General features: G+C 37.6%; 1 protein-coding gene across 1 annotated transcript in view; it reads right to left on the bottom strand.

Moving 5' to 3' along the window:
• Nucleotides 1-226: 226 nt before the first annotated feature.
• RNF11 (ring finger protein 11) overlaps nt 227-14,440 on the bottom strand; it is a 56,020-nt gene continuing 41,806 nt past the window's right edge. Inside the window, exons 2-3 of the mRNA XM_006839754.1 lie at nt 4,752-4,921; nt 227-2,541 (exon numbers count right to left, since the gene is read on the bottom strand). Of these exons, the coding sequence (XP_006839817.1) occupies nt 2,370-2,541; nt 4,752-4,921 (342 nt within the window). The 3' untranslated portion in view covers nt 227-2,369. The remainder of the gene's footprint in view (nt 2,542-4,751; nt 4,922-14,440) is intronic.

Genomic DNA, 14,440 nt, shown 5'->3' with positions numbered 1-14,440 from the left:
TGTTGCACCCACTATTTGGCTTAAAAAAGTTCTGAAGCTATCAAGCTTCTAAGGATATTATTTGTTAGATGACACTAAATAAAAAAATAAAATCTACTCTCAAACGTAAGTATACCTAGATATTGAAAAGCAATTAAATAGTTAAACATATGCATCATTGTGTTTAAGAAAGGATTCAGAAGCTTAGGGAATATCCTTATGGAATCAACTTTAAATTTAGACCTTTACAACTGTATTATGTCTTTATTTAACAACTTGGTAAAGGCCAAAACTGAGGTTACTTAACACGGTATGTGGAGATCAAGTTAAATAATACAAAGTGCCTTAAAAAAATATTCAGCTCAATACTGGTTCCTTCAATAGTACTGTCAAACTTCTGTGAGACAAGCCTGGTAATAAAGGAAGACTAACAATAACATGGAAAATAGTTTGTTTGTTTTTTTAAGTTCATTTACCATTTTAACAATCTAGAAAAAAAAAGTCTGGCTATAATACCTGGTGACATAGACATCATGTTTACGTAAAAAACAAAAGGATAAAAAAAGCATTATCACTGAAAATATTGCACAACTTCAGGTGTTTCCTCCAAATTTGCTTTATGTAATTGGGTGGATATAAATTAATCAACAGAAACTTACGCAAAATACATGTAACAATTTAACAGAACCTGATAATCTAGTTTCTTTCAATTTTTCTCAATTTCAGCTTTAAATCTTTCCATCATGGGGCTCATAAGAAAATTAACCAACATATGGATACTACAGCCAAATGTCAAATCTTTAAAAAGTACTTATGATATATTAATTCCTCTGCAATGTGATTATGAAGAACCTTCAAGATACTTATATTTTAAATGTAGAAAAGTGTTAAGAGTCAAATATTTAACTCAATATAAAATAATCAATAAGAAACACCTCTGATTTCTTTGTTAGGTTAAGACTGCTTCTCCTTTTGCTAATGATTTTTTAGCTGTAGTATCACACTAAGCTGAACGAATAAGTCACCTTTGAATACATAAGGAAAAATAAACACATGCTAAATGGATAAAACATTACTACTACATCTTTACTAGACCACCTCTACCAAAAACACTTCAAAAGCGTAGAGATTCATAGTATTCTTACATGAACTGCAAGAAGACAAAGGAGAAATTCCTTCTTTTTTGAGATCACAACTATGAAGTCATGTGGTTATACAAACTCTGCATTTGTGTGCAAAACATGGAATACATTAATCTTAATTCTCCTTGCTGAGAAGACTTACCAGTCAACTAGCAGGGCTTAACAGATAGCTTTCCAAGAAACAGAAATGGAGATGTATTTTATATAACTTCAATAACCTTAGCACTACAGGAATGAGAGATGCAGTATCCTTTTGCTATGGTCTGACACAACCTCAGGAAGGAGGGCACAGGGAAGTACATAAATCAGAATTGTTACGGAGGAACTCTTTTCTCTCTCTCCAAGTTTCACCATGGTGCCACTTTCATTTTTACATACGCATGGTGGCATAATTTAAGCGCAAAAATCAGAAATCTTATATTTAAAATTTACTATGACTTTTAATTATCATCATATTAACAACCAAAATAATTAGGTAAAATGCACAGGAAAGGGTAATGTTACACCCCACTTTACTAGTGTTGATTTCTTGACACATTAACTCATTTTAATAGAAAAGGGATAGTGCATCTCAGTTTGCTTACAAGCTAGGAGATCACTTTGAATTCTGCATTTCCTAACTGCAAACAGAATATAGCACTTAAACAGGTTATAAATAAACTGGTTTTCAAGCATAGAGCCAGCCCCAACGATAATAATACACTATTTAAAAAGACCTAAGGCAGTGGATTCCATTTCCAATGGGAAAAAGGTGTGCAAACAAGCGTCTTTAATTTTTTTTGTGCCAGTGTTATAAAATGTAGCTTTTAATAAAACCTTGACCCAAATGCCAGCAACTTCAGAAAAGAATTTGGGTGGGAAGAAAGGGGAAGAAGAAAGTTGTTTCGTTTAGGAAAAATACCACTATCTTTTTCCTAATTAAATCTTCAACACACACAATTTAAACATATACAGCTGCTGTAACACTTGACACCATTCCTATGTACTGGAGCAATAACAAGATCTAAATACAATTATATTGTTTAAACACTGGGTCAAGGCTTTACATAAAAATACCATCCTACTTTCCCCCTAAATTTCTAAAATATCACGTACTTTTCCCCCAACATCTGCAGCCATTCAGGAATTTTTAGGAAACTTTTGTGCATGATCTTAATTCCTAATCCCTGGCTCTTTGGGCTCAGTGACAAAAGATCAAAACCACCAGAAATGGTGGTTCACTTGAAGTGTCAGACGAGAGACCCTGGCTCAATTAGTCTCATAGGACGAAAGCAGTGCTGCATCAACTGGCTCCATGCAGGAGGGGCACGTGAAGGATCTCATCAACCAGTCATCTATACAGTCCAGGTGATAGATGTGCATGCACGGCAGAAATCGAATTGGGTCCCCATAAACAAAGTCCATCATACAGATCACACACCTGTTGAGAAAAGAGGAAAAATCAGAATGCACTGTTAGGTGTGGCTGGTCTCAAATGCATTACAAAGATAGGACTAATCTGAGCTACACATGAAAATGGCTTCCCTATCATTCCACCACCAAAACATTTGACATAAATTGTTCTCCTAATAAGTGTTGATACATCCACATACTTTTTTATTCCAATTCTCTGGAAATCTGCAGGCTCAGAGCAATTAACAAAGCAAAGGTATATGGATCACATAGAGATCAAATTCACTGCTAGAACTGTGCTTGTAAAACAGCTTCACACAGAAGATGGAGTCAAAAATAATGCTTTAGGTGGAGAAGCACCATTAGAGTAACTTTAGCTGTCAGCCAAAGCTTGTATTCGTTTCCTTGTACTGAGTTTTGAATGTTAGCCCATGAGTAAAGAGTATTTTCTAATGATCATTTAAATAACTATATATATAAAAAAGAACACAACGAAGAAGCACAACCACTAATCTCAACCTACTTATTGGGCTGCTGTAAGGTGTAAACTTCTAAAGCTCTCATCACTTCACTAACCTCAGTTCCAATTCCAAGGCACTTACCTACAGGTTCATGCAGCAACTTAATACTGCAAATGTTTCAGAAGTCAGTAAGTATTCTAGAGAAAATATGCTCTTAACAACCAGCACTAACTGGTGCTATGGATTCTGCAACATGTTCATGTGTCTCAAGCAGCCAAATTTAACATCAACATAGTAGATTGGGTTGTCTGTGTTGGTGAAGCCATTTTCAACTTCACAGGAGAATGGCTGTCATCATTAGGAAGTCTTATAAACAGAAATGAGTCTTGGTGACAAAAATTCCCACAAGTAAAATTGTATCCTCAATTTATTCCTCAAATAATTGAAATGTTGTTGTTTTTAGTGCTGTAGAGTCAATTTCAACTCATAGCTACCCTATATAGGGTTTCCAAGGAGCAGCTAGTGAGTTTGAACCACCGACCTTTTGGTTCCAACTGGCCTTGCAGTCCAGTGCTTTACCTCATAAGCAAAGCTTTCCTCCTTTGATTTAAAAGAAAAAAAATTGGCATCCTAATGAAAAAATGTAATGCCATTGAAAAGGTAATTCTCAATACCTTTTCTGTGTCCCACTCCCCACAAAAAATTTTGGGATGTTGTTGCTAAGTGTCATCAAGTTGGTTTTGACTCATAGAGCTGTCAGCCAAAGCTTGTATTCGTTTCCTTGTACTGAGTTTTGAATAGGGTTTCCAAGGAGAGGCTAGGGGTCTGAACAACCAATCTTTCAATTGGCAGTCCAGTGCTTATCCTACAGCAGCACACTAAGACTTCCTAGAATTACTGTCTCAAAGGTAAAGACCCCTGAATGTTCTTGACACATCACCAAAGTGCTTCCCCCAAACAAGATGACAACACCATCAGTAATGACAACACCATCAGTACCAAGTTCGAACCATAACCAAACATAGATGAATGATTTTTAATCGGCAGCAATTGTCATCAACTAGACAAACAACATGTAAAATGGTCAGAATCTATGCCATCATTTCTTAGCTCATTTTCTATGGAAACTCCCAATTATCATATCTAAACATTCACTTGCAAAAAAGTCAGAGGTGTTCAAAGTATTAAATATCTGACTTCCACAATGCAAAATTATTTTTCAAAAACAAATTGCTAGCCTTTCTCCCTCCCCAGCCATCGCAGCTGCTCTTGGTTGGGGGTTGTCCCATATCTAAGGCGGGAAGACGGTGGCAGCAAATAAGACAAAAAAGTCGTTGGAATTGATCAACTCGTGGCTCCAACTTGTTATGAAAAGCGGGAAGTACATGCTGGGTTACAAGCTGACTCTGAAGATGATCTGGCAAATCAAAGCAAAGCTGGTCATCCTCGCCAACAACTGCCCAGCCTTGATTGAGAAAATCCGAGACTGAGTACTCCGCCATGTTGGCCAAAACTGGTGTCCATCACTACAGTGACAATAATATTGAACTGGGCACAGCGTGCAGGAAATACTACAGAGTCTGCACACTGGCTATCATTGATCCAGGAGATTCTGATATCATTAGAAGTATGCCAGAACAGACTGGTGAAAAATTAATCATGCTTTTTTTTTTCTTTAATAAAACTGGCCAATGCTTGTTTATAAACAACAACAACAATAACAAAAAAACCCACAAATTGCTAAAACCATTCAAAGTATAAATTTATCAAAACTTACTCCCGGATCTTTTTTTCAGATCCATCTCTTCCAGGATCATAAACGCCTTTAGGCAAATGCTGTATAAGGCCTATTCTTTGAGCTATCCTAATTTGTTCCTCTTCAGTCAGCTGTGTTGCTAGACGAGTCTGGCTAGGTGTTGGGTGATAGACCGGAACTGGAACTTGTTCCTAAATATTAAAAAAAGAGGAAAATAAAGATTATTTTTAAAAACTTATTTTCTGGAGTAGTGTTTGTTCTGGTTGGGGAGAGGGGGTGGAAAAATGGAGGGCTATGGAAAGAAGTGTGGCCATATGATTGTCTCACCCTGTATTCACTTTTAGCTGCTGGAAATACACAGCAAAGAATCTATCTGTAGATTTCTCATCTACATTAAAATAAGTTTCACTGAAAAACTGACATGAAATGTTTATCTGAAGCAATTCCACATGAAAATCATTTAACACACATATCTATCAGGGGGATTTAAAGAATTCATGGAAAAATTCCATTATCTTTTACTTGCATTTTCACAAACTTTTTGAAGCCCCTCATATATATGTGTGTGTGTGTGTGTGTATATGGAAATGCTTCAAATATACACACACATACATATAAATAAATATTCCTGAAACACAAATAGATAAAATACCAATGGATTTTCATGCAATTAATCAACCGAATACAATAAGCACACTTAATATTGTGTAGGCAAAGGAGGCAGTTATTCATGAAAGCCATTGAACCGTACATTCCATATCATCCTTCTATTTCTGACTTTCCTTTACTCTGTTGCTGCAGGTGAATAGAAGACTAACTGTTGTACCTTAGATGTGCACTATTCAACAAACTAGGATATAGAACAGAAGCAATCATTATTACGCAGAAAAATTAACTGGGATGAAATCATGATGCTAAACTTCAACCAAGGAACCAAATCCCGAGGTATTTGGTTGTACATAAGCAGCCTTGAAGCTACTCATTTAAAAAAATCTTTTTTGTCATTGCTGTAAATATGAGGAAGCTTCAAAAAGTTAGCAGAAAAACGGAATCAAAAGATAATGGTCAAAATAGGGAACAAACCTTTACAGTGAGGATCATTCCCACCCCCCTCAATACACAGGGTAGAAAGGGATAGGCAACTTGGACATTGGCTACCCAAAATGGAGGGCTACAAAGGCAAGAAGTGACTGGCTTACAAGCTTTCAAAAGGGAGCCTAGATCCAGAGAGCGTGGAGGAAGGTAGACTCTCCAATGAGTAGTATCCAATCTGTGGGTGAGGCTGATGAAAGGAGATGGAGAGAGGACTCTTGTTGTACAACAGTGAACAACTGCTATCAGGACTGACTATAGAGGATTGGAAATGTAAAAGTAGACATTTTGTAGCAAAAGCATGGGAGTGGTTGACTTTGCAGTCCAGGAGCAGAGGTCCCTGGGACTATCAAGAAATCAGAGTGGAGTTCAGGACCCTACCCAGAGAAGTAGTGACACCAGAGATGGAGGCAGAGACGATGATGTGGAGAGATGGAGCAGCTGGGGACTCTAGACCCAGAGAGGGAGAGAGGCTGTGTGCTGACAACCAGGGGGCAGGCATGCTGGATGTACCCTTTGGTTGTTTGATGATGAATGGAGGGGATTGTAACCATGGCAATGAAACAATATACGATCAGATGAATGTAAAGTTAATATTCTCCCATGTAAACTATCATATAATTCTCAATAAAACATTAAAAATTTTTTAAAAAATGGAATTTTCCCACAAACATTTAAAACTCTTTTTCATATATCTGTCATGCAACTCTTTTACAATTTAACAGGTGAACCACTTATTGACAGTGATTATAATATTCAGCTACACAACACTACTCTTAATTAATACAATTTTCCCATCACCATTGATTCCCATCACCACGCCAGCCTCGCCTGTGGTGGTGAACCACTAATACACATTGTCTTGTCCTTTGGTGATTGACTTATTTCACTTAGCATAACATCTTCAAGTTCCATCCATACTATAACATGTATCAAGATTTCATTTCTCCTACTGGCAGAGTAGTGTTCTATTGTATGTGTGTATCATACTTTACTCATTAATCTGTTATTCCTACTTTTTGGATACTGTGAATAGGGCTGCAGAGAACACAATTCTTGTATACAATTCTCTTTGAGTCTTTGTTGTCCAGTACTCCGGTTGTTACTGTTACCATTAATGTTACTGTATTTTGAGCTATACTGATTTACTACACCTACTCATCGCTTATTGACTATCTCATTATCTGACATTTTGCATTTGCAACTATAGTAAAAAACACCACTATTCTGTGCATTACTGAACACTAAGGTCCCTGAGTCGCTTGGTTCCTGAGTGGAGTTTTGGGGAAGAGGGATACTGTAGGAGGGGTCCAAGAATGATGAGAAACTGTTTGGCATGTCCTGAGTACCCACAGAGGGCTGAGGCCAAGGCAATGGCAGTTGGCGTCTGAATATGTCAGAAGGAGCCTTGAGAATGGGCTCTCAGGTACCTGGGACCCAATGGACTCCACATAAGCTGACTGATACCTGTGCACCTCCTTATATATCCTTGATACCACCTCCTGTGTAGGCACGGGGCAGGCTACTTAGGTAGGTACTTAATGGATTAGTGGTCATCAAGCCTTAGAGGAAGCTCTGGATTGTCAAATTTAATGTGGAAACGGGGATGGACAGGGGTAGGAGTACCCAATGAGAGCTGGGGGACCATTTTGGGGTCACTGAAGAGATGAGCTGGGCCACTCATTCTAAAAACATGGTGAGGGTAGGAAAGGGAGGATGCCAGGGTGGGAAAAGGGGTGGCACTTGGGTGCCTAACTCAATTTTTCTAGCTTTCTCTAGAACACCTTTTAAGATATTTCAGCCTGTATACCTTACTGTATACCACAATCATTTTTTGCTTTATAGCTGAATCATTTCCTTTTGAAGGCACTCTACACATATGAAATATTTCAGTTTGTAGATGAAAGACCTTTCATATGCAACATATTCAAACCTTACTTTAAGCATTAGAAAAATAACTTCAGAGTATATAAAAGGCATATAACCCTCTTGGTGATTAATGACTTTAAGTATGGTTCTGAAGACACAATCCTGTGTGTGTGTGTGTGTGTGTGTGTGTGTGTGTATGGCTTAGAGTTTTCACCTCTCTAAGGGTTTACACGCAGTAGACAAACCTTCAGTGCAGAAAAGCTTCATAACTCCAACCCCAAAAGACCCGAGTTTGTGTCCTTCCTCTTCCACTTATTAGCTACACGACCTTGTCCAAGTTTTTAATCTCTATGGGCCTCAGTTTTTCTATGTGGAAATTACTAAGGTCACTGTAAGAATTAAGTACAAATCTTAACCCAATTCACAATAAGTTTTTTTTTTTTTTTTTTTTAAAAAGGAAAACAAAAACTGAACTACTCTGGTAGAATGAAAGTCAAAAGGAATTTGATCCAAAGATGGAGATCCCCACCCTCACCTTGGGAACCTTTGCAAAACCCTAAGAATCAATGAAACACAGTTTGAAAAACACAGCTATCTTAGAAAGAATGTGTACTTTTTCCAGTCTGAAGAATTAAAATCGAGTCTCATGTCTGTTGCTCACTGTGGTGACTTGAGCCAAGTCTCTTAATATATTTGAATAAAAGAAATAACGCAACCACTTTAGAATCTATCAGGTAATATGAAGGGCTCTGTAAATTCCAAAATTTGTTATTCTGGACTTTGTTTTTACTTCTTTGAGATATTTTTTTCTTTCCATTATCACAAAACTCTGGCTTACAGATCTTAAGCTAAAGTGCCAATGCCCCTGATTTTTGTTCTTTCTGGCTTGTCCCAGAATACTAGAAACTCTTTGTGCTCTGTTATGATCCCTGCCAACTCTGCTGAGTTCTTAGATGAATTATCATTTCCAATAATACCTTCCTGATTCTCTCAATCCTGGTACTATTTAAGCAGTCCTAACTAGTTGCCATCCAGACAAAGGTATAACATATCAAGATAGGTCATACTGGAACAACTAGTAAAAGAGCATATCTATCTACAAACATATAGAACTCAACTGTTTTAGAGCAAATAATTTCCAGAAACCTGTTTCACATATATGTGTACTGAGAACACAGAATGCAGATTAGAAAAGGTATGCTCTATTTTGAAAAACTTTATCAACAGATTGTAGAATAAATAATGGACTGCTAATCACAAGGTTGGTGTCTCAAACCCACCCCTTGAACACCCTACACAGGATCTCTATGAGTTGGAATTGACTTGACGGCACTTAACAACAGCATCAACACATGTTAAAAGAACAAAACAAAAACCCTATCTTTTACTCATTCACATTATGAATGCATATCTGTCTTTGGTATGTCTGGTTAAATCAAGGCACCCTCTACTGTGCACCGTCTTGATATTTAAAATGGCTAGACATTTTAGTTTCAACTTTTATACAACTTTTCAGAGAGCTGTACGGGGAAGGAAGTGACTAAGATCTCCTGATAGTTTAGAGAGGAATGTGGCCTCAACCTTCTTACCACACACACAACTATTTTAAAATTCACTCCCATCATACTTTTTAAAAACACCATGTGTCATGTCTTTTAGAGTTATCGATTAATTTTCTAGTAACCAGAAATATACGTAATCATGGTGGTAAAACATTTACCAGAAGGTTGGCAATCAGAACTCACCTACCAGCTCTGTGGGAGAAAAACTGTTAACCTGCTTCTGTAACAATCACAGACTAGAAAATTCCATGATCTCTTCAGTATGTAGAAGACTTGCTATTGTGGTAGAGCACTGAAGTTCATATATATACATATATTTAACTTTTTATTGTGAATTGAGTGAAGGTTAACATACAAGATCATCAGCTTTACTTTCAAACAATCATACCTTTTGTTTCATCTCAATGATTATAATCCCCTCCTTGCAACAACAGTTTTCCTGCTTCCTCTCTGTGGCTTCCCTTTTATATCTTATTTTTCACAAACCAACAAAGCAAAACTATTGGATATACACATCCATCTACATCTTAAGGCACTTGTAATACCCATTATTTTCAAGCCTCACCATCGACTAGTGATGCCTGCTATACATTCAATCTTTATAAACATTTCTATCAACAACACTGGCAGAAAGGATGTGTTTATCATTAATACTTTTAACTATAATTCTACTACTAAAGATTTATTGAAGATAGGGTAAATTTTGCTCCACGGACTCCACTGTAAAGAATAGGCTATGTCTCCCAAAGTTATATATTACTCATTCAGTACAGAATGACATTTCTAGGTGTGCTTTTCAATTCACCTGACCTGTGTGCATCAAAAGTTACATTAAAGATTCTATGTTTACAAAGATTATCATCATTATTTAATCACTAATAATAACCCTAAATTTGCAATGGACTATTGGCATTGGAAAATTAAACCCAGAAATCCTTCTTCTTCTTGTTAAGTTCCATAAAATGAGTTCTGTTTCATAGTGACCCTGTATAGTGTTTTAGAAGAGTGGCTGGTGGGTTTGAATTACTGATCTTGTGATTAGTAGTCCAGTGCTTATTTTACAGTGCCACACCAGGACTCCTTAGTTCCATTTAAAAACAGTACACTTAAAATTCTTACCAATCAAACATCATTTCCTTGTTGACAGGAGACAGGCATGCACTTGCCCTGTGAGCTTAAATTTTAAATAAGAATTCAGAACTGGAAAAGTAAATATATTTCAAATAATAAATTATTTTTAAAAGTGTTTTCTAAATGTTATACTTCTTCACATATGTCTTAATGAGAGAGAATACAAGGGTATGTACTTGCTTTAGAGAAAAAAGATTACTTTTTAAACATAATGTGTGTGTGTGTGCGTGTGCAGCATCCTGGAAGGGAATAAAGAGGATTGCAAAATGTGCCAAGATAAAACAAAGGCAAGACACAGTTACACAAACACAAAAAGCAAGGTTCTGACCTTCTGATGAGAAAAATTTCTATATTCAAATTGGTTGTTAGTTACGCCACATGATGTTGTGAAGAATGTATATAAAAAATCTTGGGCCCTAATAGGGAGCTACAAACCAAAAAACAGAAACAGATTTAAGTATAAAACATGTCCACATTTGAAAGGCTGTGCATTAACAGTTGAGCCCAATTTGGGGAACATGATACAATTTCAGAAACTAAAACAACGCACTGGGGAACTGCCTAAATAATGTGCAGAGACTTGGAATTCGTACAAGTCTGGTTTGTGGTGAAGGAAAAATAAAGTCACTGCTAAAGAATGTAGCTTGTCACCAAAAGCTGTATCCTTTCCTCCAGTAAGAAATAAGAGGCTGCTCTTCTGATCTTTCTCCTTACAGCCTTACAAACTGCTGCTGACACCACCCCCTCTCCAGCTGCAGTCTCCTATGTCTAAATTTGCTTGGAATGTTATCTCTGAGTTTTGCCAGAGTGAAATTTAAGACAACAAAATAGGGTATTTGGAATAGATGGTCTCAATGTATATTCTAATGCTGATGTTCAATGAATCTTAATATACCACCCCCCAAAAAAAAATTATTAGTATTTATGAAGTTCTTGAAGTCATATACACAGAGTAAGAAAAAATGTCATCAACACATCTAGGATACAGTTTTATATTCAGTGAATATGTATACAAGACATAGTAGTCTTTACAGAAAAAAAGTATTGTTTTCAGTTGGTTTTGTTTGTTTAAGAAATGAGAAGGTTGTTTCATCATTACATAAATATTTACTGAGTACTTAGCATATGATACGCAGTACTTTAATTGGAGGAGCAAGTTATTAGATAAGCTTATTTATCTTTCTAAGCCTTCAAGACAGCTTACGTCAAGGACAGATTTTGAGCCTAGGCACCAATATAGTCTTTACTGAATATCCATCCACATTCCAGGTAGTTTTAGGAAAAAGAATGTAGTGTTGAACTGCCTTATGAAGTTTAATTCCCCTTAGGAGAGGGATACAGAGCCAGTAAACAAATAAACAAAAGTAACTACCCTATCTACATTTCTACTATCCCTAAACTGCTCATGACTTGGGTAACGTAAGGAACAAGCATACATTACATTAGGGACTGACTCGCTAGCCAATATTTGATGACTTCTACCACTAGACTGATGAAGAGAAACTGGTCCAATCAGATGTGTTTTTCTCCTAGAAATCAGAATAAGAAAGCTGAATCAACTGACATGAGAAGTCATTCAACAGTCATTAAGAGAAATATGTAAAAAAGAAAAAAAAAAAAGGAGAAATATGTAAATTGAAGTTATGAGGAAGCAGATTGGATTAAAGACAAATTAGAAGAGAAATGCATAATGATGCCAACATGAGGAAGGTCAACAATGAAAACCATAAAGCTCCTGAGTAAGAGATGGGTGAGTGACTCTTGGTTCCTTGAAAATTTTCTGACTCAAATCCATGTATACCACTAAAATAAACCGCCTTTTTTTCAGAGGTGATTTGTCTACTACCTCAGTTTATGATACTGTGGTGGCTTGTTAGAAGTTATTTTAAATACCACCATGGTCGACAGGTTTCAGCAGAACTTCTAGAAACTTTACATTTACAAATTAGCTAATGACAACAGAGTATGTCCAATAGAGGGACTGGAAGACCACACAATATTACTGTTACAATGGACTCCAAACAACTTGAGTGACGACAGGGTAGAACCATCTTGCACACTGGGTCCCAAGTTGACTTAATGGCAGTAACAATTTTGTTTAAAACAAGAGCCTCCATGAGCACCATCACCACTTTTTCTTTTTGTTGTTGTTAGGTGCCATCAAGTCGGTACCGACTCATAGAGACCTTATGCACAGCAGAACAAGATACTTTCCAAACCTGGGCCAACCTCACTATTGTTGCCACACTTGAGTCCATCGATGTTGCCACGTGGCTAATCCATCTCATTGAGGGTCTTCCTATTTATCTCTGACCCTCCCTCCACCTTACCAAACATGATATCCTTCTCCAGCGACTGGTGCCTCTCCGGACAATATGTCAGAAGTATGAGACAGGAATTTTCTTTTACTCAGACCAAAATTTAGATTACCAATTTCTTCCAAAAAAACAATTCATTTCTAGAGATGAAATGGCATCTCCTAACAGTGGTTTTAAGTCAAGATAGTCTTCTAACTTAGTTTGTATCTGGTGGTGGTGGTTATGTGTTGTGGAGTCAATTCCGAATCATAGCTACCTTGTATAGGGTTTTCGAGGCTGAAGATCTTTACAGGAGCAGAAAAAGCCTCATCTATCTCCCAAGGAGTGGCTGGTAGGTTCAAACTGCTGATGCTGTGGTTAGCAGCTCAGCTTATAATCCACTATGTTACCACAGCTCCTTCAGTTTGAATGTATTACATAAATTATTATTGAAACCATTTCAATGCAACAGTAATGAATGCCAGAGTTTTTCTCATTTAACATCTCAATCTTTGAATTTTATCAGTGCAAACAATATCCATGTTTCAATAATCTTCCTTCCATTCTCAAATGAGAGGTGTAAATAAAAGTATCTTATTTGAAAACTAAGAATAATAAGCCCCAAGATTCCTTGGTAAAACAACCACTGCGAGAAAATTGGTACCCTTTGGAGATTAAAAGATGAGAACTGAGAGGGAACAAACAAGATGGCGGATCGAGTGGAAGTGCAGTAAAACAGCTCCGACAACAACACAGAATACCCGACCAAGGAGGCTCAGGGGATGGTCCCAGAACTCTGAACCACATATAAAGGAATATTTAGACGGTTGGAAGGCTCACAGCTGGGGGAATTTGTGGCAGAAGCAAGAAATCTATTGCTTTCTAGACCGGGATGCTCGGCTGCTTGGGTGAGACCACGTGGGGGAAGGATGGGAGCGGCCACAGACACCTGGAAGAACCGCTTACATAAAGGTATGGACATTCTTTTCTTTTGGTAGCTGTTCATTGGTTCCTTGCTGTCTGTGCACATCCATTCAGGTGACTATACGAGTGCCTGAGCTAGTGGGCACCCCAGCCCCGCCTTCGGAGGGTTCTACTACGCATGTGCACAGAGCTCCTCAAAATTTAAAGAGACAGTTTCCAATTAAAACCAAACAGCCACAGCCGGCCCTGAACTGTTTCCAACTAGAAAAAAGGACTGAACGGGGATTGTGGAGCAGGGCAAGCAGACAAAAGAGGAAATAGGCTGAAAATTAAATCCTAAGTTATGTCAAAACGACCAATAGGAGTATCTTGAAACTTCTTAGGAAGAAGAGTGAAAAGAGAAGCCCATTTCCTGATCACATCTACCTGGACGCAATCAGAAAGCATAAAAAATACCAAAATACATACCCATCTAAGTACTAAATCCACAGATAACCCCTGAAGATGCCCAAAAACAGAAGCAGATGACCATATCTAACCATGTCCAGAAACGAGATAAAGTGACGGAGGCAAATGAGCTGGAAGGAGACCTACACTCCAAACTAGAAGATGGGCAAGCTTTGGAAATGCTACCCTGAGAAGGAATTCCTAAAAATGATTATGTTGTTGTTGTCAGGTGCCATCGAGTCGGAACCGACTCATAGCAACCCCATGAACAGCAGAACGAAACAATGTCCGATCCTGGGCCAACCTCACTACTGCAGCCACACTTGACACCATCAATGATGCCACCTGGCTGATCCATCTCGTTGGGGGTCTTCCTCTTTTTCTCTGA

The sequence above is a fragment of the Chrysochloris asiatica genome, unplaced genomic scaffold, assembly GCF_000296735.1.
Source record: "Chrysochloris asiatica unplaced genomic scaffold, ChrAsi1.0 scaffold00026, whole genome shotgun sequence".
NCBI lineage: Eukaryota > Metazoa > Chordata > Mammalia > Afrosoricida > Chrysochloridae > Chrysochloris > Chrysochloris asiatica.
This window is presented reverse-complemented; position numbering and strand designations above follow the sequence as displayed.